At 38.0% G+C, this 22,349-nt stretch overlaps 1 protein-coding gene across 1 annotated transcript in view; it reads right to left on the bottom strand.

Moving 5' to 3' along the window:
* The window catches only part of LOC109500764 (erythroid membrane-associated protein-like), a 76,913-nt gene extending 61,056 nt beyond the window's left edge, over positions 1 to 15,857 (bottom strand). The window contains exons 1-2 of the mRNA XM_045061216.1: positions 15,766 to 15,857; positions 12,316 to 12,662 (exon numbers count right to left, since the gene is read on the bottom strand). Of these exons, the coding sequence (XP_044917151.1) occupies positions 12,316 to 12,662; positions 15,766 to 15,857 (439 nt within the window). The remainder of the gene's footprint in view (positions 1 to 12,315; positions 12,663 to 15,765) is intronic.
* Between the last annotated feature and the right edge of the window lie 6,492 nt (positions 15,858 to 22,349).

The following is a 22,349-nucleotide window of genomic DNA, read 5'->3' as shown; positions in this document are numbered from 1 at the left end:
AATATAAAACAAGACAGAATGTGACTTTTTCCAGGTTCTCTGCATTAAAATTCAGAAATGGATAAATTAGAATATGCTTCTGGTGTGTCAGTCATAGGTCTTTATCAGTAAGAACTTCCTGATCAGCAGGGACTTCTCAAGATATCAACTTTGGAGAAAACTGACCTGCTATGGAGACATGCACCTCCTTCTCCACACTGAGTATTAGGTTCCTTATAACACAGGACACATCTGCTCTTGAATTTTTCAACTGTGATAGATGATTCCACATGAAACAGTCCATTTTCTTCTATTTTCTTTGTCTCAAAGGCTGGTGCCAAGCGCAGTCCTTGAAGGTCCCTCCATTGTACCTCAGGCTCTGGATACCACCCCATGGATGTGCAGGTCATCTTCATGTCCATCCTATTGCTAGGCTCAATGTGAATATGAGGAGCTGTACCTGAGACTAGAAAAGCCAAAGAGAGACAGAGAAAGTACACATCTCCAAGAGTTTTCCTTCCAGTTTACATTTTAATTAACGTCTATGAAGTTCATTTTTCTTATTCATAATAGAGAGTTAGAAAAATAACTAAGCCAAAGAACTTTGGGGAAAAAATCAGCTGTATCAACATTTAATAAAGTACCCACATACCAAGCATGTCTGTATTGTTTTCCTTTGCCGCCCTCCCAGTTGAAACATCACTGATTATATTATTTGATGATTTTTAAAGTTGGTTAGAAGAATGTGGCACCTGGGTGGCTCACTTGGTTGAGTGTCCAACTTTGGCTCAGGTCATGAACTCATAGTTCATGGGCTGGAACCCCATATCAGGTTCTGTGCTGACAGCTCAGAGCCTGCTGACTGCTCTGGATTCTGTGTCTCCTTCTATCTTTGCCCCTCTCTGGATCATTCATATTCTCTCTCTCTCTCTCTCTCTCTCTCTCTCTCAAAAATAAACATTTTTAAAAAAACTAAGTTGAGTGGAAAAACACTCTATCAATTCATTTGCAGTCACTGAATTTAAAGGAACACAGGATGGTTTTCTATAGCAAATTTGTAGTCACTTTACAATTGTCTTTTAATGCCTAATTCTAAAGAAGTTATTTTTAAATAAATAACTTCTCGTGACGTTGGGAATGCTATGAACATCAATGTGGTCCAAATAACTAGCTACAGGTCGTTCCTGAGCACCCGAAATTTTGTTAGGAAATGAATTTCATATTTTAGTCAATTAAATTCATTCCAACTAAATTTAAATTTAAGATAAATATGCAGTTAGTAGCTGCTATTTTGGATAGAACATTTCAGAGAATAATATAAATTTTAACTATGAATATCCCAGTCCCGTTTAAGACTGAATGTTCCAAACCACCTTACATTTAAAAGTGGCCTTGATATACTGATAGAAGTGTTGTGAAATGGAAATGATATATGTGCTTTGTGGAGTATATCCCTCAGAGAAAAGAGATACACTTTTTTCCTTCATTTTTTTCTCACTTCTCAAAGACTGGAGCACAGACAGTTCCTATGAATCATCTTAAAAGGTGAATTTTGTGGATATGGCAAAACATCAAGTTGAGAGAAATGTGTAAACCTCACAGTGTGTTCTACTCTTCGAGTTCTAGTTCCTTTATCCCTGTACCACGGGAGAAATTCTGGTTTAAGCTACTGTGTGTTGAGTTCACTGAATAGTAGTGTAGCATTCTGTACAGTATTATGTACAGTAACTATTGCAGTCTACTACAAAAAATAAAATTTACTAGGACAAAACTATCCTTCTTTTGTGTTGAATTTTGTCTTCTATAAGATATGTTCAAGTCTTAATTCTTAATATCTGTGCATTTATTTGGATGCCTTCTGTACATGTAATTAGTAAAAATGAAATTATACTGAAATAGATGGGTCTTAATCCAAAAGGATTATGGTCTATATGAAAAGAAAGGAATTTAGGCACAGAGACACAGGGAAACTGGTCCTTTGAAGGTAGAGCCAGAGATTGGAATGATCCCAACAAAAGCAGAGGAATGCCTGGGCCACAAGAAGCTGTCAGAGGCAAAGAATCATTCTCCTTAGATGCTTCCAATGGACCATAACCTTGATGATGCTTTGATTGTGGACTCTGGCCTCCAGAATTGTGAGAAAATAAATGTCTTTTGTTTTCAGTCCATCACATTTGTGGTAATTTGTTATGATAGTCATCCTAGGAAGTTTATGAAGGAAAATTATCCAATGATTTCTGATATTGCATGGATGGCCAAACCCTTAACACCATTTGGTGACTAGTATATAGTGTGTCAAGTCAGTAATGACCTAAGTGGCAGAGTGGTGCCAACCAGTGCTAGTACTGATACATGGAATTCTCAGAATGCAATGGCTTTGAGAATCAGTAGAGCATCACGCTTATGAGAATAGGCTCTGTAGTCAAAGAGTTACACTTGTACTTGCTGGGACTAGTGACCCAGTGTATCTATTGACTCAATCTCCCTGTGCCTCCATTCCCTTTTTATAAAACCAGGAAAAAAAAAGAGTCTCAACACATGATGGCTATAAATATTACTCCATATATAGTGCTTACTATGTTGTAATAAATATTATTCATCTTAAAGAATTAATAAATTAAGAATACAAAGAAAATATGGTTTTCATTTGCTGGATCCTTCAATTTGAAAGGCCATCCATTGTATTTCATGTGTTTAGGCTGCTTGCTACAAGTTGAAGGGAAATGTCATTCTGGATGGGTAATTTCTAAAGAGAAGATTATATTTGGCAGGTCTTTGTAGAAACACAATAAATGCTTAATTCGTATCTAATTTTCTATAGAGAGAAAAGTTGTATTTCGAATTATGCTATTCTGTTTGCCTTACTAAATTTGGGAGCTAAGGGTAGAACACAACCTCTGGGTCTGGCATCAATTAAAAATAGGATTGGAGAGAAGCGGCAAGATGGCGGCTTAGGAGGACGCTGGGCTCACCGCGCGTCCTGCTGATCACTTAGATTCCACCTACACCTGCCTAAATAACCCAGAAAACCGCCAGAGGATTAGCAGAACGGAGTTGCTGGAGCCAAACGCAGACGAGAGGCCCACGGAAGAGGGTAGGAAGGGCTGCGAGGCGGTGCGCGCTCCACGGACTGGCGGGAGGGAGCCGGGGGGGGAGGGGCGGCTCGCCGGCCAAGCAGAGCCCCCGAGTCTGGCTGGCAAAAGCGGAGGGGCCTGACGGACTGTGTTCCCACAACAAGCGCGACTTAGCGTCTGGGAGGTCATAAGTTAACAGCTCTGCTCGGAAAGCGGGAAGGCTGGAGGACAAAGGGAGGGAGAGCTGCTGAGCCCCCTGATGACAGAGCTCAGCTTGGTGGGGAACAAAGGCGCTCGCCAGCGCCATCTCCCCCGCCCATCCCCCAGCCAAAATCCCAAAGAGAACCAGTTCCTGCCAGGGAACTTGCTCCCTCCGCGCAAACACCCAACTCTGTGCTTCTGCGGAGCCAAACCTCCGGCAGCGGATCTGACTCCTTCCCGCTGCCACAGGGCCCCTCCTGAAGAGGATCACCTAAGGAGAAGCGATCTAAGCCTGCCCCTCCTGCCCCCGTGCACCTTGCCTACCCACCCCAGCTAATTAGCCAGATCCCCAGCATCACAAGCCTGGCAGTGTGCAAGTAGCCCAGACGGACCACACCACCCCACAGTGAATCCCGCCCCTAGGAGAGGGGAAGAGAAGGCACACACCAGTCTGACTGTGGCCCCAGCAGTGGGCTGGGGACAGACATCAGGTCTGACTGCGGCCCCGCCCACCAACTCCAGTTATACACCACAACACAGGGGAAGTGCCCTGCAGATCCTCAACACGCCAGGGACTATCCAAAATGACCAAGCGGAAGAATTCCCCTCAGAAGAATCTCCAGGAAATAACAACAGCTAATGAGCTGATCAAAAAGGATTTAAATAATATAACAGAAAGTGAATTTAGAATAATAGTCATAAAATTAATCACTGGGCTTGAAAACAGTATACAGGACAGCAGAGAATCTCTTGCTACAGAGATCAAGGGACTAAGGAACAGTCACGAGGAGCTGAAAAACGCTTTAAACGAAATGCATAACAAAATGGAAACCACCACAGCTCGGCTTGAAGAGGCAGAGGAGAGAATAGGTGAACTAGAGGATAAAGTTATGGAAAAAGAGGAAGCTGAGAAAAAGAGAGATAAAAAAATCCAGGAGTATGAGGGGAAAATTAGAGAACTAAGTGATACACTAAAAAGAAATAATATACGCATAATTGGTATCCCAAAGGAGGAAAAGAGAGGGAAAGGTGCTGAAGGGGTACTTGAAGAAATCATAGCTGAGAACTTCCCTGAACTGGGGAAGGAAAAAGGCATTGAAATCCAAGAGGCACAGAGAACTCCCTTCAGACGTAACTTGAATCGATCTTCTGCACGACATATCATAGTGAAACTGGCAAAATACAAGGATAAAGAGAAAATTCTGAAAGCAGCAAGGGGTAAACGTGCCCTCACATATAAAGGGAGACCTATAAGACTGGTGACTGATCTCTCTTTTGAAACTTGGCAGGCCAGAAAGAATTGGCACGAGATTTTCAGGGTGCTAGACAGAAAAAATATGCAGCCGAGAATCCTTTACCCAGCAAGTCTGTCATTTAGAATAGAAGGAGAGATAAAGGTTTTCCCAAACAAGCAAAAACTGAAGGAATTTGTCACCACTAAACCAGCCCTACAAGAGATCCTAAGGGGGACCCTGTGAGACAAAGTCCCAGAGACATCACTACAAGCATAAAACATACAGACATCACAATGACTCTCAACCCGTATCTTTCTATAATAACACTGAATGTAAATGGATTAAATGCACCAACCAAAAGACATAGGGTATCAGAATGGATAAAAAAACAAGACCCATCTATTTGCTGTCTACAAGAGACTCATTTTAGACCTGAGGACACCTTTAGATTGAGAGTGAGGGGATGGAGAACTATTTATCATGCAACTGGAAGCCAAAAGAAAGCTGGAGTAGCCATACTTATATCAGACAAACTAGACTTTAAATTAAAGGCTGTAACAAGAGATGAAGAAGGACATTATATAATAGTTACAGGGTCTATCCATCAGGAAGAGCTAACAATTATAAATGTCTATGCGCCGAATACCGGAGCCCCCAAATATATAAAACAATTACTCATAAACATAAGCAACCTTATTGATAAGAATGTGGTAATTGCAGGGGACTTTAACACCCCACTTACAGAAATGGATAGATCATCTAGACACACGGTCAATACAGAAACAAGGGCCCTGAATGATGCATTGGATCAGATGGACTTGACAGATATATTTAGAACTATGCATCCCAAAGCAACAGAATATACTTTCTTCTCCAGTGCACATGGAACATTCTCCAAGATAGATCACATACTGGTCACAAAACAGCCCTTCATAAGTATACAAGAATTGAAATCATACCATGCATACTTTCAGACCACAATGCTATGAGGCTTGAAATCAACCACAGGAAAAAGTCTGGAAAACCTCAAAAAGCATGGAGGTTAAAGCACACCCTACTAAAGAATGAATGGGTCAACCAGCCAATTAAAGAAGAAATTAAAAAATATATGGAAAAAAATGAAAATGAAAATACAACAATCCAAATGCTTTGGGAAGCAGTGAAGGCAGTCCTGAGAGGAGAATACATTGCAATCCAGGCCTATCTCAAGAAACAAGAAAAATCCCAAATACAAAATCTAACAGCACACCTAACAAAATAGAAGCAGAACAGCAAAGGCAGCCTAAACCCAGCAGAAGAAGAGAAATAATAAAGATCAGAGCAGAAATAAACAATATAGAATCTAAAAAAACTGTAGAGCAGATCAACGAAACCAAGAGTTGGTTTTTTGAAAAAATAAACAAAATTGACAAACCTCTAGCCAGGCTTCTCAAAAAGAAAAGGGAAATGACCCAAATAGATAAAATCATGAATGAAAATGGAATTATTACAACCAATCCCTCAGAGATACAAACAATTATCAGGGAATACTATGAAAAATTATATGCCAACAAATTGGACAACCTGGAAGAAATGGACAAATTCCTGAACACCCACACTCTTCCAAAACTCAATCAGGAGGAAATAGAAAGCTTGAACAGACCCATAACCAGCGAAGAAATTGAATCGGTTATCAAAAATCTCCCAACAAATAAGAGTCCAGGACCAGATGGCTTCCCAGGGGAGTTCTACCAGACCTTTAAAGCAGAGATAATACCTATCCTTCTCAAGCTAGTCCAAGAAATAGAAAGGGAAGGAAAACTTCCAGACTCATTCTATGAAGCCAGTATTACTTTGATTCCTAAACCAGACAGAGACCCAGTAAAAAAAGAGAACTACAGGCCAATATCCCTGATGAATATGGATGCAAAAATTCTCAATAAGATACTAGCAAATCGAATTCAATGACATATAAAAAGAATTATTCGCCATGATCAAGTGGGATACATTCCTGGGATGCAGGGCTGGTTCAACATTCGCAAATCAATCAATGTGATACATCACATTAACAAAAAAAAAGAGAAGAACCATATGATCCTGTCAATCGATGCAGAAAAGGCCTTTGACAAAATCCAGCACCCTCTCTTAATAAAAACCCTTGAGAAAGTCGGGATAGAAGGAACATACTTAAAGATCATAAAAGCCATTTATGAAAAGACCACAGCTAACATCATCCTCAACGGGGAAAAACTGAGAGCTTTTTCCCTGAGATCAGGAACACGACAAGGATGCCCACTCTCACCGCTGCTGTTTAACATAGTGCTGGAAGTTCTAGCATCAGCAATCAGACAACAAAAGGAAATCAAAGGCATCAAAATTGGCAAAGACGAAGTCAAGCTTTCGCTTTTTGCAGATGACATGATATTATACATGGAAAATCCGATAGACTCCACCAAAAGTCTACTAGAACTGATACATGAATTCAGCAAAGTTGCAGGATACAAAATCAATGTACAGAAATCAGTTGCATTCTTATACACTAACAATGAAGCAACAGAAAGACAAATAAAGAAACTGATCCCATTCACAATTGCACCAAGAAGCATAAAATACCTAGGAATAAATCTAACCAAAGATGTAAAGGATCTGTATGCTGAAAACTATAGAAAGCTTATGAAGGAAATTGAAGAAGATTTAAAGAAATGGAAAGACATTCCCTGCTCATGGATTGGAAAAATAAATGTTGTCAAAATGTCAATACTACCCAAAGCTATCTACACATTCAATGCAATCCCAATCAAAATTGCACCAGCATTCTTCTCGAAACTAGAACAAGCAATCCTAAAATTCATATGGAACCACAAAAGGCCCCGAATAGCCAAAGGAATTTTGAAGAAGAAGACCAAAGCAGGAGGCATCACAATCCCAGACTTTAGCCTCTACTACAAAGCTGCCATCATCAAGACAGCATGGTATTGGCACAGAAACAGACACATAGACCAATGGAATAGAATAGAAACCCCAGAACTAGACCCACAAACGTATGGCCAACTCATCTTTGACAAAGCAGGAAAGAACATCCAATGGAAAAAAGACAGCCTCTTTAACAAATGGTGCTGGGAGAACTGGACAGCAACATGCAGAAGGTTGAAACTAGACCACTTTCTCACACCATTCACAAAAATAAACTCCAAATGGATAAAGGACCTAAATGTGAGACAGGAAACCATCAAAACCTTAGAGGAGAAAGCAGGAAAAGACCTCTCTGACCTCAGCCGTAGCAATTTCTTACTCGACACATCCCCAAAGGCAAGGGAATTAAAAGCAAAAGTGAATTACTGGGACCTTATGAAGATAAAAAGCTTCTGCACAGCAAAGGAAACAACCAACAAAACTAAAAGGCAACCAACGGAATGGGAAAAGATATTTGCAAATGACCGATCAGACAAAGGGCTAGTATCCAAAATCTATAAAGAGCTCACCAAACTCCACACCCGAAAAACAAATAACCCAGTGAAGAAATGGGCAGAAAACATGAATAGACACTTCTCTAAAGAAGACATCCGGATGGCCAACAGGCACATGAAAAGATGTTCAGCGTCGCTCCTTATTAGGGAAATACAAATCAAAACCACACTCAGGTGTCACCTCACGCCAGTCAGAGTGGCCAAAATGAACAAATCAGGAGACTCTAGATGCTGGAGAGGATGTGGAGAAACGGGAACCCTCTTGCACTGTTGGTGGGAATGCAAATTGGTGCAGCCGCTCTGGAAAGCAGTGTGGAGGTTCCTCAGAAAATTAAAAATAGACCTACCCTATGACCCAGCAATAGCACTGCTAGGAATATATCCAAGGGATACAGGAGTACTGATGCATAGGGCCACTTGTACCCCAATGTTCATAGCAGCACTCTCAACAATAGCCAAATTATGGAAAGAGCCTAAATGTCCATCAACTGATGAATGGATAAAGAAATTGTGGTTCATATACACAATGGAATATTACGTGGCAATGAGAAAAAATGAAATATGGCCTTTTGTAGCAACGTGGATGGAACTGGAGAGTGTGATGCTAAGTGAAATAAGCCATACAGAGAAAAACAGATACCATATGGTTTCACTCTTATGTGGACCCTGAGAAATTAACAGGAACCCATGGGGGAGGGGAAGGAAAAAAAAAAAAACAGGTTAGAGTGGGAGAGAGCCAAAGCATAAGAGACTGTTAAAAACTGAGAACAAACTGAGGGTTGATGGGGGGTGGGAGGGAGGAGAGGGTGGGTGATGGGTATTGAGGAGGGCACCTTTTGGGATGAGCACTGGGTGTTGTATGGAAACTAATTTGTCAATAAATTTCATATAAAAAAATAAAAATAAAAATAAAAATAGGATTGGAAATTAGGGGTGTTGGGTATGGATAATTTCACAGGCTTGAAAAATGTGTTCCAAGTGCTGCCTTAGCCATTAATGTTCTCTTATGAATTATCAAGTGAAGACTGAAGGGTCAAAGTGGAGAAAAGTTTGCCAGCAAGTGAGTAAACTAGGTCACCATTGTTCTACCTTCATGGGTTTCTAATGGGCATACTTGAGACCTACATGGTTTCTGACATAGCACAGGCTGATTTTAATACATACTGTATCTATTTTGAGAGTCTGGGATTTGTATTGTCTTATGACCATGGCAGGGAGAGAAATCTCATAGTTTTCGCCATTATGACACCATCTGATTATGTTACCTAATATCAGAGCCTTCATTTTTATCTCTTATGTCTTAGAAAATATTTTGGTGGGGCGCCTGAGTGGCGCAGTCGGTTAAGCGTCCGACTTCAGCCAGGTCACAATCTCGCGGTCCGTGAGTTCGAGCCCCGCGTCAGGCTCTGGGCTGATGGCTCGGCGCCTGGAGCCTGTTTCCGATTCTGTGTCTCCCTCTTTCTCTGCCCCTCCCCCGTTCATGCTCTGTCTCTCTCTGTCCCCAAAAAAATAAATAAACGTTGAAAAAAAATTTTTAAAAAAGAAAATATTTTGGTTATATTTTCAACCTATATTTGTGGTTGCCTTAATAGTTATTGATTGATGGATTTGCTTACCTGTACTCTAAACTATCAAACAGATAGAAGTTAATGATGCTTATTGTATTTAAGTAGAATTTAATGTAGGTGTTCACTGCAGTTGTGGGTTCTGCAGAAATTCTGTTACCCAGAACCTCCTGGGTATTTAAACAGAACAGGAAATGAGTTGGTTCCATTTGACTCAAGATACAGAAGAATCTTTTCTCTAGGAGATAGTATAAAATTCTTGAGCTGCCTGCAGAGACTGCATCCTTATCAGAACTAATACTGACCCTGAGAAAAATGTTATTCCTCCATGAAGGAGAGATATTTTAAAGAAATTCATGACAAAAATCATAGTAACTAAGGCAATCACAGAAAAATATGAGGTATCCAGCTAGAGAAAACCAAGGACTTGGTCTCAAGATCTGGCACAAATGAAAACTATAAAGTCACACAGCACCAGATATTATTTTGCAGTGGACATGGGATTGGAAACAAATGGATCCATCCCAGGATGAACTACACAAGCTCATGGATAATTCATCTGGAAGAGGTAAGAACATCAGAGCATTTTATCAATATAGGACTTTATTTTTCTTATTTATAATGAATGAGGATCGCAGGTCCAAAAATGAGATATCTCCCATTAAAATCAACAAAATGTGGCAAAAAAGCAGCACACCTACATTTTAGTAGTACAGAAGTCTTTTTTTTTTTTTGAAAAAAATCTGGATTCTTAAAAGCTTATTTGTAATCACTTATTATGTCAATATTTAGATACCAGTTTATTTTACAATAGGCCAGAGGATGATATAATTTCTTAAGAATTTAAAAGTACACCTATTTTCATTAATTTCTAAAGTCAAAGGTTGTTTATGCAAATATTGTACTTAGTTCAAATATTAAATCCACATATTTGTACTGCCCACAGGAAACAAGAGAAAAGCCAAACAAGAGAAAAACCAAATATCTTTGGATGTTGTGGGGTCTTCTGTGCTTCATAAAAAAGATGGGTGGAATACATACTTTTTTTTAAATGTATATTCACAGTGCACATTAAAGTGCTTGGCACTGGCTTTTTGTGCTTGGGTAGCAAATACAACTTCCCTTGCATAAATGATTTGGAACAAACAGTGAGTTGATGTATAATAAAAACTCATGTACAAGATATAAGAGATTCAGGAAGGTGTGTCAGTTAACCATTGTTGAAGCTCAAAACAAATTCAATCACCAGCATGATGTCAGAGTTTAGTGCCAAGAGCGTCAAGGTAGGAAATGCACTCTTCTAAAGACTGGGTTAAAAAGGACACATAGTGGAAATTTGTTTTCTATTTAGTGGTAGAGTTACTCTCAACAAGGAGCAAGTAAAGAAATTGAGATAAATAAATTGAGATGATTCTGAGGAATGACATATTGTTCATTGCAGAAGCAATTACAGGTTTCAAATCCAAAGCCCTTGATAAGAGTTTACCCAAAGTTTAGGAAATGTTTGTAGGACTTATAGAAGTGGGTGTCTAACACCTGGATTGTTTCAGAAGTTACCACAATAGAGTGAAAGATCCCTGTTCAAAAGGCAAAACTGAATGAATGAATGAATGAATATAATTGGTTTCATTCATGCCTCTTAGTGACTGGTTAAATGTCTCCAGTACACTGAAAGTCATTTGCATACAATAGACACTTGCAGTGAAGAACGCGAGTATACTTGCATAAAAAGCAGATATTCTTTAAATTCAGGAAGGAATCTCAGAAGGAGGTTACTATTCTTTCCATGATTCATCAGAAATATTATCAGAGGATGTGTGGCTCAAAATGTCTGGTTACAAAAATGGTAACTCACAAAGGTGTTTAAAACTTGCAGGCGAGTGTCTTTGCACATGCTCCCCTTTAATTTATGAATAATTATAGAAGAACACATCCTTTATTGTGTAAACATGGATTAAGGGTTACTTGGGACCTATGCACAATTGTCACTAAATAAGAGGAAGGAGCATTTGCACATAGGTCAGGGAGTTCTGAAGGAAAACGTTTTCCTGCTTTTGGGAGGAAGGTCAATATTATTGTCTCTTTCAGTATATTGGGTTAGTTTATATTATGTCCATTATAAGAAAGATGATACAAAAACTCATCTTCTGAGCTCAGTAAAGGCCCTATAATGTCTATAGAGAAAATGGTGTTTCAGGCTCAGTGTGTGGTTGAATTACAGTCCTTCCTTAGTCTTTCACTCTGGCAATATAGTTTTGTGGGATTTTTCTTGTTTTGTTTTTGTGTGTGTGTGTGTGTGTGTGTGTGTGTGTGTGTGTGTTTTGGTCAATATCTGAGCAGGAGTGAGATCTAAGGGGACAAATTATGCAGGGATCTGAATAAAGAAGGATGTCATACTAAATAGTGAACAAGACCACATGTGACTGGGCTTTTCCCAGAGTGGTAGCAGCAAGGTGTAGAAAACCTAGCCAGAGGGCAGGCTACTCCGATTCTTTCTGTCTCTTTTGACTCCCTCTGAAATTTAGAAGATAGACTAAGATACACTTCTGGGACTCTTCTGAGAGTAGAACATACTATAATACCTACTTTTTCTTTTCTTCAAAGAAATTATGTTGACAAATGATTAAAATGTGTTTTTACTACCACCCAAGAATGTTGAGGCAGACTGATTAGATTGCATATTTAACTTTCTTGGCATTCAGTCATAGTGTTTGTATAGATTTAGTCACCTCTACCCATATACAACACTACTTTAGACTGCTGATGGAAACAAAATAATACAATTTAGACAGTAGTTTTAATTGCAGAGACTCACCTGTGACCAACACTTTGAACTGTGCTTTATTGTAGAATGTAGAGCTTTCAAAGAAACACACATACTCCCCTTCATCTGAAGGTCTGATGTGATGGATCCTTAGGGCAACAAGCCCTTTGGTAATATTCCCCTTCAGGAACTTGGTCCTCCCTCGATACTCTGGCATTTGCTGGTCCATATGATCCTGGGAAGTCCCATAATAATGCACCAGGCCTGAAGGATCATTTCGGTACCATCTCACTTCCATGTTCTGAGCATCTATTGATGGGTTGAGATGATAGGAAACCACAACCTCTTCCCCAACAAAGGCAATGACTGGTGCTCTTGGTCCTATGACCTGGAATTGCCTTGGAAATAATTTTTAAAACAATGGAATCATTACTGAGACCTTGACAAGCATGGTTGTGGCCATCTGATCAGTAAAAAATTAGACCAGTTTAATTAACATAGGAAATTGTAGATGATTAATGAACAGATTTCAAATAAAGCTGTCCAGGGGTGCCTGGGTCGCTCAGATGGGTGAGCGTCTGACTTCAGCTCAGGTCATGATCTCATGGTTCTTGGTTCGAGCCATGCAACAGACTCTTCTCTGACAGCCCAGAGTCTGGAGCCTGCTTCAGATTCTGCATCTCCTTCTCTCCCTCCACCACTCACACTATGTCTCTCAAAAATAAATAAATGTTAAAAAAACCAAAAAATAAAATATAGATGCCCAAATACACTGTTAGCATAAAAGATAATACAGAACATAATGCCAACATGCAATAGTCATTTGATCTTAAAAAATATATTGTTTTTCCCTTTTCCTAGGATTAGAATTCAAATTATATAAATCTCATTGTTTATGGCTTATAAAAATTTCATGTGTTATAGAATATATTATCATTTAACAGATGAAAGTATTGAGTCAGTCAACAATTACTAATTGAGTCAATGAATAATGGATTCAGTAAATGTTAAATTGCCCCTAAATACTTATTCTTTGTTAGATTATATGATCTAAGTATTCTAATAGTAATACCCAAATGTTTCCTTGCTTTACACCATGTATTATATAATATAACCTATAAAGAAATATAAGGTGAAACTATTAAAACTTAAATGGTTTTGTTAAGAAAGAACGTAATTCTATTCATAATATTTACCCAGTTTAGAACATAAGTATGAGAGCCTGTCTACAACATAAATTTTCTAGAATTTTACTGTAAGCTCTCTCTGAGTATAGGCATAAAGAGTAACCATTGGTTAAAACCAATCTTAAAACAATAAATTTTACCTGGCTTATATATTTTAAAAGGCTACATAATCTTTTGTTCCAATATTGAAATTCAAATATATTTTTTTAAATGTTTATTTATTTATTTTTGAGAGAGAGAGCAGGAAGGGTCATGGAGAAAAGAGATAGAGACTCCAAAGCAGGCTCCATGCTGTCAGCACAGAGACTGATGGTGGTTCTCCATGTCAGGCTTGAAATCATAAATCGTGAGATCATGACTTGAACCGAAATTAAGAGTCAGACGCTTAACTGAGCCACCTAAGTCACCCATTGAATATATCTTTCTTAAGGATGGAGGGCTATCATTCTGAAATGTAAACATCAAACATGATAGCACCACTTTCACTCTGTCACTGTGTATGTTTAACCTAGGCATGCATGGCTCCAAGTTCTAACTGCTCACATGTCATTAATGTAAGGAAAGTTGTACAGATAAACACACTAATAAATAAATGAATTTAAAACAAAATTTACTTTCATATTATTATTCTTAAGTATCAGTTTTTTATAATATATTTTGAAATATGCAAGTAATGGACTGAACCAGCTTGGCTGGAAAAGTGGGCTAGGTTTCTTTCTCTCTTGAAACCTTACTGACTGTTCCATGATAAATTTCATTAGCAGATTTCTTACAATGTCATTGCAGTATGGTTTGGTGTTTATTATTATTATTGTCATTATTATTATTATGTTTAAGTTTATTTATTAATTTTGAGAGAGAGCATGAGCAGGGGACGGGCGGAGAGAAACATTAAGAGAGAGAATCCCAAGCAGGCTCAACACTATCAGGGAAAGCACAATGTGAAGCTCAATCTCAGTTAGATCATGACCTGAGCTAAAATCAAGAGATTGAAAGTACTTCTACCCTAGGTATATGATGCTTAATATGATATCAAATAGCTGCCCCTTCTTAACAACCTATGCCTTATCCATTAATACTAGACCTTGAGGCTATTACTAGTTGCCAAATATATTGACTCCTTCAAAATGGAAAGAAACCACACTCTGTGGGATTTCAGTCCATTCACCAACACCTGTTGTAGCCTAGGATACAATAGGGCAGTGAAAATTTGAACATCCCTTTTCAGGTAGTACAAAAGTATCAGAGTGGTCACCAAAGAAGGATGCCTCCCACCACTCTGATACCAGGAACCTTCACCAATATTCCTGATGTGGTGCCATTCAGAGCTGAGGGGGATTTTGGTAACAGACTCCTAGATTGTTAATATGATCTCCTTGTTTTCTATGAATCAACCATGTGATCAACTTCCTCACTCCCAAAGGATTCCCCATTCAGGCTGTCTCCTAACACATTGAGGTGACCTTGGACAACAGGATTTAAGGAAGCATCTCATCTTCTTCAGTAATAGTGCCTGGCCTCAACATTCTCTGAAGAATGATGAAAATTGGTCCATTAATGGGACCTTCAAATTCAATACTATTTATAAATTAGACCTTCTTTGTAGGTTTCAGGGAAAATGGAACAAAATCACATTTGGTCAGATCTTTATGGCCCTGTGCCACAAGGATGATCTGTCTATACTCCTTTACGGGGCCTAAAGACAACTTCTTCTTACCCATTTGCATCAGTTCTTCTACTTCTGTTAATTCACCACATCACTTGTGTTCTGTCATGTTTTCTATGCACCCCCACCTTGTCTCTCTTATAAACACTTTGCTAACAAGATCCTATACATGCCTGCTGTGTTTTTCCTAACTCACTAGCTTCCTTCTTGTTTCTTCTTCTGTTATGTGGGATCAGGAATAGATTTTGAGAGTCCTGGAGGAATATTTCCTGAGTCTTGTTGTCAGTGGACTTTTCTCCTTCATTTATCTACTAGATTAATGGCTATGCTAATTGCAGCCAATTATCTGGTTCAGCTACCTCTGGACAGGGAATTTAAGGAGTATTCCCAAGCAGCTGCCAAAATTCCTTTTGTTTCAGGGAGGGTCCCTGATCTCTACAGCTCAACATGGACTGCCTATTTTCACTTTTTGTTGGAGAAAATAAATGTGTGTCTGCCCTGACTTCTCTATCTTGACATGGGCTGCCTTTTTTCACTTTTGTTGGAGGAAAGAAATACATGTATGTTCCTGTATGAGCTGATGAGCTTTAGGACTAGAAGTCCTCTTTGCACTCTGGGTTTTATCCTCCCCCAGATTGCTGGTAGTGCCTCACCTCTTCTGCCTCCACCTGCTCCTCCTCCCATTTCTGCACCACAGTGGGTGCAGTGTGCATAACTCTCCTGGACCAGTCTCCATGCATCCAGTACCATTGGCTCTTGCTCCTTCTACCCTTGCTATCGAGGAGCAAAGAGCACCCCAAACTGTTGCAACACCTTCTTATCAAGTTCAAACTGGATATGTCCCCAGTCATCATGAAAGGGCCCAAGGGTTCTCTTGGACTTAAACTGCCCACTTCCTCTCCCCAAAGACTCCTCAGGTCAACATGCACAGTGGAGACAAGTGGATTGTCTCTGAAGTCGACCTAGGCACAACATATTCTGTATTTAAACTCATATAAGTTTGTTAGTTTAACTAAGGAAGACTTGTCTTTACAGTTATCAGCATTAGGGGTGCCTGGGTGGCTCAGTTGGTTAAGTGTCTGACTTCATCTCATGATTTCACAGTTCATGGGTTCAAGCCCCGCATTGGGCTCTGTGCTGACAGCTCAGAGCCTGGAGCCTGCTTTGGATTCTCTGTCTCCCTCTCTCTCTGTTCCTCTCCCAATCATGCTCTGTCTCTCTCTCTCTCTCTCTCTCTCTCTCTCTCTCTCTCTCTCCTTCAAAAATAAATAAAAACATTAAAAAATTAGAGTTATCAGCATTAAATATATAACTTTTATTCTACCAAGGTTTAGTAAGTGTGAAATAAACTCATGTGATTTCTGTTGTAATTTGTCAGCAAAAAAAAAAAAATAATAATAATAATAATAACTTAAAAAGATGCTTGTTTCATCTCTCTTAAACTTTTCATGGATAATTTAAAAAACTGAAATAAATTAAAAGGCTTACACATAAAAGTTTGCATAGCTTTCAAAATCTTTGGTCACTTAAAATTTGAATTTTTGCTAAATTAAATGATAAAATTGGATTGAATTCGCTGGATATGTAAGTCTTGTCCAAATAATGTAGAAAAGCATTGATTACTGAACATAGGTTTGTGTTTTGGGTTTTTTCTTGCAGAGAAACTGAAGATATTTGGGCCTGTTGGTAAACATGTGGTATGCTTTATTGAAAGAATACTATGGAAAACATTTTTAGAATTATACAAGGTAAATATGAATTTCCTATCTTAAAAATTCTGGAGCAACAGTTCACAATTGTTTCCTATTTAACTTTAACTGTACACTAAGCTTCTAAAAATAAAATTCTGCTAAATGTAATGATGACTGATGGAAATAAGGAAAGAAACTATGTATGTAAGAAAAGATGAGTTTTTAATAAGAAAGGCATAAGGAATGAGGACAAATATTGTTGAGGGAAAAAGAATGTAATTTTATCCTAAAATGAGACCGGTTGCTTAGAGAAAACAGGCTTAAGACAAATTCTGAATGAAAAAGAAAGCTGTAGGACGTTTGTGAAGGAGAATCTTTGGAAAATAATTTTATATGTGGTTAAGTTTGAAATAAATGGAATTTAAGGCACACTGGTATAAGTTTGAAAATGTTTCTCCTCATTTTTAAAAAGACTTTTTTTTTAAATTTAGATTGCTGGTCTGCTCATGATAAGAAAATAAAGAAAGGGGCTTTTCTCTTTTGTCTACCCAGAATACCAGTGTTTTTCTTTATCTGCCCTGAAAACCAAAGCTTCTATGTTTTGTCTTTATCAGGTCTTTGATTACTTAAGAAAGTGCCTGCCTGGGTGGGTAGATAGAACATGGGACTCTTGAACTCAGGGTTGTGAGTTCAAACACCCACAGTGGGTGTGGAACCTATTAAAAGAAAAAAAAAAAAAAAAGAACCTTAAGACTTTCCAATGTTGCAATAGTATAGTATTGCTAACTGATATATGATTTCCTAATAGGGTCCATTATTGTCACCTTGGTTAAATATAAATATTAGATTTGTAATGATCTATAACACTTTTTAGGAATGTGCTTAAAACTTTCTGAGGGTTTTAACAAGCTTTACAAGATTTAATTATACAGGAAGTTTTCTTTTTTTCTTTTTTTTTTCAAATTACATTTGTTTATTTGGTATTTGAAGTTACTTGGACAACATTTTCAAACCAATAATGATAATCTTTAGATTGTATTTTATGGATAAATCTATAATTATTCTAGGAAATATATGAAATTCCTGAAGTTTCTATGTCCTCATAGAAAGTCATTGCTTGTATTATTGAAATTTTGTATGTCACAGAAATAACCAGATGTCCTTGTCAATTGCATTATAACAAATTTTCATACAAGATTTTTAACCATGTGCATTTCTGAGGGGTTTTATTTTGTCATTTATAATTATTATTTGAGTGTTATTTCAAAATATGTTTCATCTTCAAGGAGATTCATAGAAAAGATTTTTTACAAATACAAGTTTTTGGTATCTTTAAAATCATAAAACTGACCCAGGTAAGAGTTCCAGAACTAATGAGCAAGCTGCACTTAAAATGAACAAAAATTAAAAACACAGAACTGATTGAATTGAGAAAAATGATAGAATAATCCTTGGTGAATAAATGGAAGCATTTAACATTTTCCCCTAACTGAATCCTCCAGAATTCAGAAACTCTTAGCGAGTGTTCTTTCTTCCATGGAATTTATAATTATTTGAATAAGTTTCATGAAAATCTGGTCTCCTCATATCAGGACACCACTGGAACACTGGTTATATTACCAAGACTTTATCTGAAGTGTAATATTTTAAAGAGACATGCATAGACACATATATGACCAGACAGCTTTAAGGAATTAAGGTTGATGTTTTGAAGCCAATAACTCCCCTTGAGAATATTGGCCTGATATCTTGTTTAAGAGTTCCCAGCAGTCTTACCGGGTGAGCAGAGAACATCACTTCCAGGGACATCAAGTTTCTTGCATATATTGGATGAAATATATATCCAGGATAGATTGGATGATATATATTTCCAGGAGACCTCAAGAATAGGAATACACCAAAATATACAGGTATTGTAGGCAAGTGTGATGACAAATATTGGCTTGGCTCTGGCCTAGAGAGGCTATTAAAAGTTCAGTCTAGAGATTCCTCATAAAAAGTTCCAGAAAGATTAAAATCCAGCAAGATTTTAAAGGCTGTATATGGTCAATAACTATTCTTGGTGAGCTTATGTAAATAATTAACCCAATTTTGTCAAAACTGGAATTAATCTACAAGCAAATTAGCCCTGGTTTGGCTATCTCTGGAAATAAAGGTGAATGTAGAGAGAAAATACATGTTTTAATAACATTTCCTTTTGGATGCTAGATTCTAGTTTTCATTAATTATCTTTAAGTGTTTGTTACTTGCCTAAACTAAACAACTTGAGGTAAAACAGAGAAAATGCCATAAGAGTTTGCATATAGGCTCTCTTCTAATTTGTTACTCTGTGGGGCTAATAACAGGTGTTCCATGGACATATGATTATTTAACATCTAGACAGTAAAATAAACTCCCCAACAACTGTGTAAATTAGCTGTCAACTTGACCAATTCCATGTGGCTGAGATAACAAAATTGCTCTTTAAAAGTCAGAACACATCCCACTCTATGGGGTTAGCTATGAACTTGTGGAGATAAAATCCTTAAAATTTGATTGGAGAAAGAACTTGGCGATACCCTTATCTCACAGAGCAAATCATAGCCCACTTGCCAGTGATTCATTTCAAGTATAATATGGTTAGGTCTAGACATCAAGCAAAGAAGCTTTCTTCATAGTTTAATCCCTTAGTCATATTTATCCTTGGAGCCACCTCTATTGAACCAAGATTTCAAGTAGATGCTTTAGCCAAGCATACAGTGGCCATGTTTAACCAAACCCAACAGAAAGTCACCCCAGTCCCAGAACATATAGGGAAATTTCTATTAATAAAAATAATAGAGTTTCTTTTTTTATTATTTATTTTTGAGAATATGTGAGCAGGAGAGAGGCAGAGAAAGGGTGGGAGAGAATCCCAAGAAGGTACTGCACTGTTAACACAGAGCCTGATGTGGGGCTTAATCCCATGAACTGTGAGATCATGACCTGAGCTGAAATTAAGGGTTGGATGCTTAACCAACTGAAGCCATCCAGGCACCCTAAAATAATAATGTTTCTTGCTGTATTATGCTAAAAATTAGATGAACCACTCCATGTCATAGGAGGCCTTTCTCTTATTCTTGAATTATCAAAATTTTAACTGAATATGCCAACCAACAGATAGACTCATTACCACACTTTCCACATCTATGTAGTCTTTCCTATCAATACACTCAGGAAGGAATATATAAGATATGGGATGGATATATGAGGCTTACTCCCACAATAAAACAACTAAGCCAAGTGGTCCTTTTATGCTGGGAACAGAAAGAACATACACTTGATTCATGACCCTATGGTACTCACCAAAGCAATGGCTCCCCCCCAGAAGCCTGGGACCATACCATTATTTTGCCAGCAACCAATTGGTTTGCCACTGACTGGACAAGGCAACCAAATATCACATGGCTGGCACTTAACAGAACACAGTTGCTATTTGGGCAAAATTAGTAGCCATAGCTTCCAGAAGGCTGGATTAGGAGATGGACTATAGGTTAAGCATGGATACCTGGTTGTAGCATTAACTATCACAAGTCCAACTAATCTTCCATATCTAAAACAATAATGCACAAGATACATATTTCTTTGGTATTACCATCTAGCATTTATTTTTCTTCCATCAGTAGTTTTAGATGTCATATAGCACATGGATGCCCTTGATAAATACACGATTATGGCCTTAAATAACACAAAATAGCTTTACATCATTAAACGCTGAAGTAACTCAAAAGCATAAACAAATTCTACACAATAAAATGGCACTAGATAATTTAACAGCAGCATAACCACGAACATATGTCATTATTAAAGTGGAATGTTGCATCTACATTACACATTTTAACAAACCTATAACAGGATTACTTACTGATATAAATAACCAAATTAGTGCTCTTAAAACCCTACATTTGGGGTAATCAAGACTGGCTAAGATCCTGGTTGGATCTACCTGGTTGGCCCACACTAAAACATCTTCTTATCATAATTTTTAGTTTTATTACAGTTATAATCTTGAGATGTTGTATTTTTCACTTTGTTGTCTCCTATTATTGAGATACACACAACCTGTTCCTGTATCCTTTACCCATCAAATGGTCCTCTACTTGAAACAAATTCACCCTGAGGGCCACTCTAGACACTAAAGCAATAGCCTTCTGTAATGATTACTTGGAGAACAGATAGTGACCAATTTTAGTCCATATGTAGTGACATCTCTACAATCCTTGTCAGGTTGCAGGTTGAAGAAGTTACAGATGATGAGCTCTTTGTCCTTCAAAAACCTTAATGATTTAAGCAATGAAAATTGGTCAGAGGGAAATGATGACAGCTAGAAGCAGAAAAATGTTCACCTTTAACCAAGAGAGCTTAGCTATGGCCTGCATAGTTGCAATAAGGATCAAATATGTGTTGGTTGCTACATTCTTAAAGAGAATCATGACTGCCTGTGCATCTCATGAAAGTTAATATGGAGCTGAATGATATTCACCAGAGAAATCTTGCAAAAGTAATTTTGTGAGTAGAAATTTGAAGAAAATACTTATGACTCAGTGTACTTATACTCAAAATACTTATACTCAGTGTAGACCCTTTCCCCTTTGAGCACTAAGCATATAAACACCAGCTTCATACAGAAAAAGTGCAGCTTTCTGCCCATGGGTCCTGTCCCCATGCTACATAAATGAACTTAAATAAGCTTCAATGTAAAATGTCTAAAATTTCTTTCTTGAGTGCCATGCTCAATGAACCTGCAACATGCTTAACAGAAGAACATTTTACCTACTCCCCTAACAAAACTGCATCCCACTTCTCCTTTTTTGCAATTAAAGAGAAATTCACATTTGGCAAGATCTATAAGTAGTAAAGATCTGCTACAATATAGGATGTATACTTGACAATATTGTACTATGTGCACTTAGAAATTTGTTAAGAGGGATAACTCAAGTGTTATTCACACACACATACACACACACACATACACACACATACACATTTAAAATAACAGCATAGCAGGAGGAAAATTCTAGATATATTGATTAACTTGATTGTGGTGATTGTTACACAGTGGTTTGCATTTGTATTGTAAATTTTCACATGTTACCATTTCCTGATACCTCAACATGCCAACAGATTTGGGAGCACTTTTCCTAGGTGACCACAGGCACCACTGTGATAAGATGACCTTTGCCACAAATTCCCTGTCTTGCCCTTCTCAGACTAGGGCCTTTTGATATTCAAATGCAGAAATTCATTTGTGCCTTTTATTTATGGATCCCACCTTGATTCCAATAACGATACTTGCCAATGAGCTTTCCACTGTCTAGGCTCCCAAACTGCTTAGCTGACCCCCCTCCCCAGGCACTTTCTCTGTTTTTCTCAATGTAACCCTTTTCATGGAATGGGACTTTATCTAGGACATGTGAGAAAGACAAGCTTTGTTTTCCTGACCCTCTCCTGTATACCCTATGGTGGCTGCACCTTATTGATTATTTTATGAAAGAAAACAAAATAGTGAATGTCCAAAATTAC

The sequence above is a fragment of the Felis catus genome, chromosome A1 (genome assembly GCF_018350175.1).
Source record: "Felis catus isolate Fca126 chromosome A1, F.catus_Fca126_mat1.0, whole genome shotgun sequence".
In the NCBI taxonomy this organism is placed as follows: Eukaryota; Metazoa; Chordata; class Mammalia; order Carnivora; family Felidae; genus Felis; species Felis catus.
The sequence above is the reverse complement of the archived record's forward strand: the minus strand, read 5'-3'. Positions and strand labels throughout refer to the sequence as shown.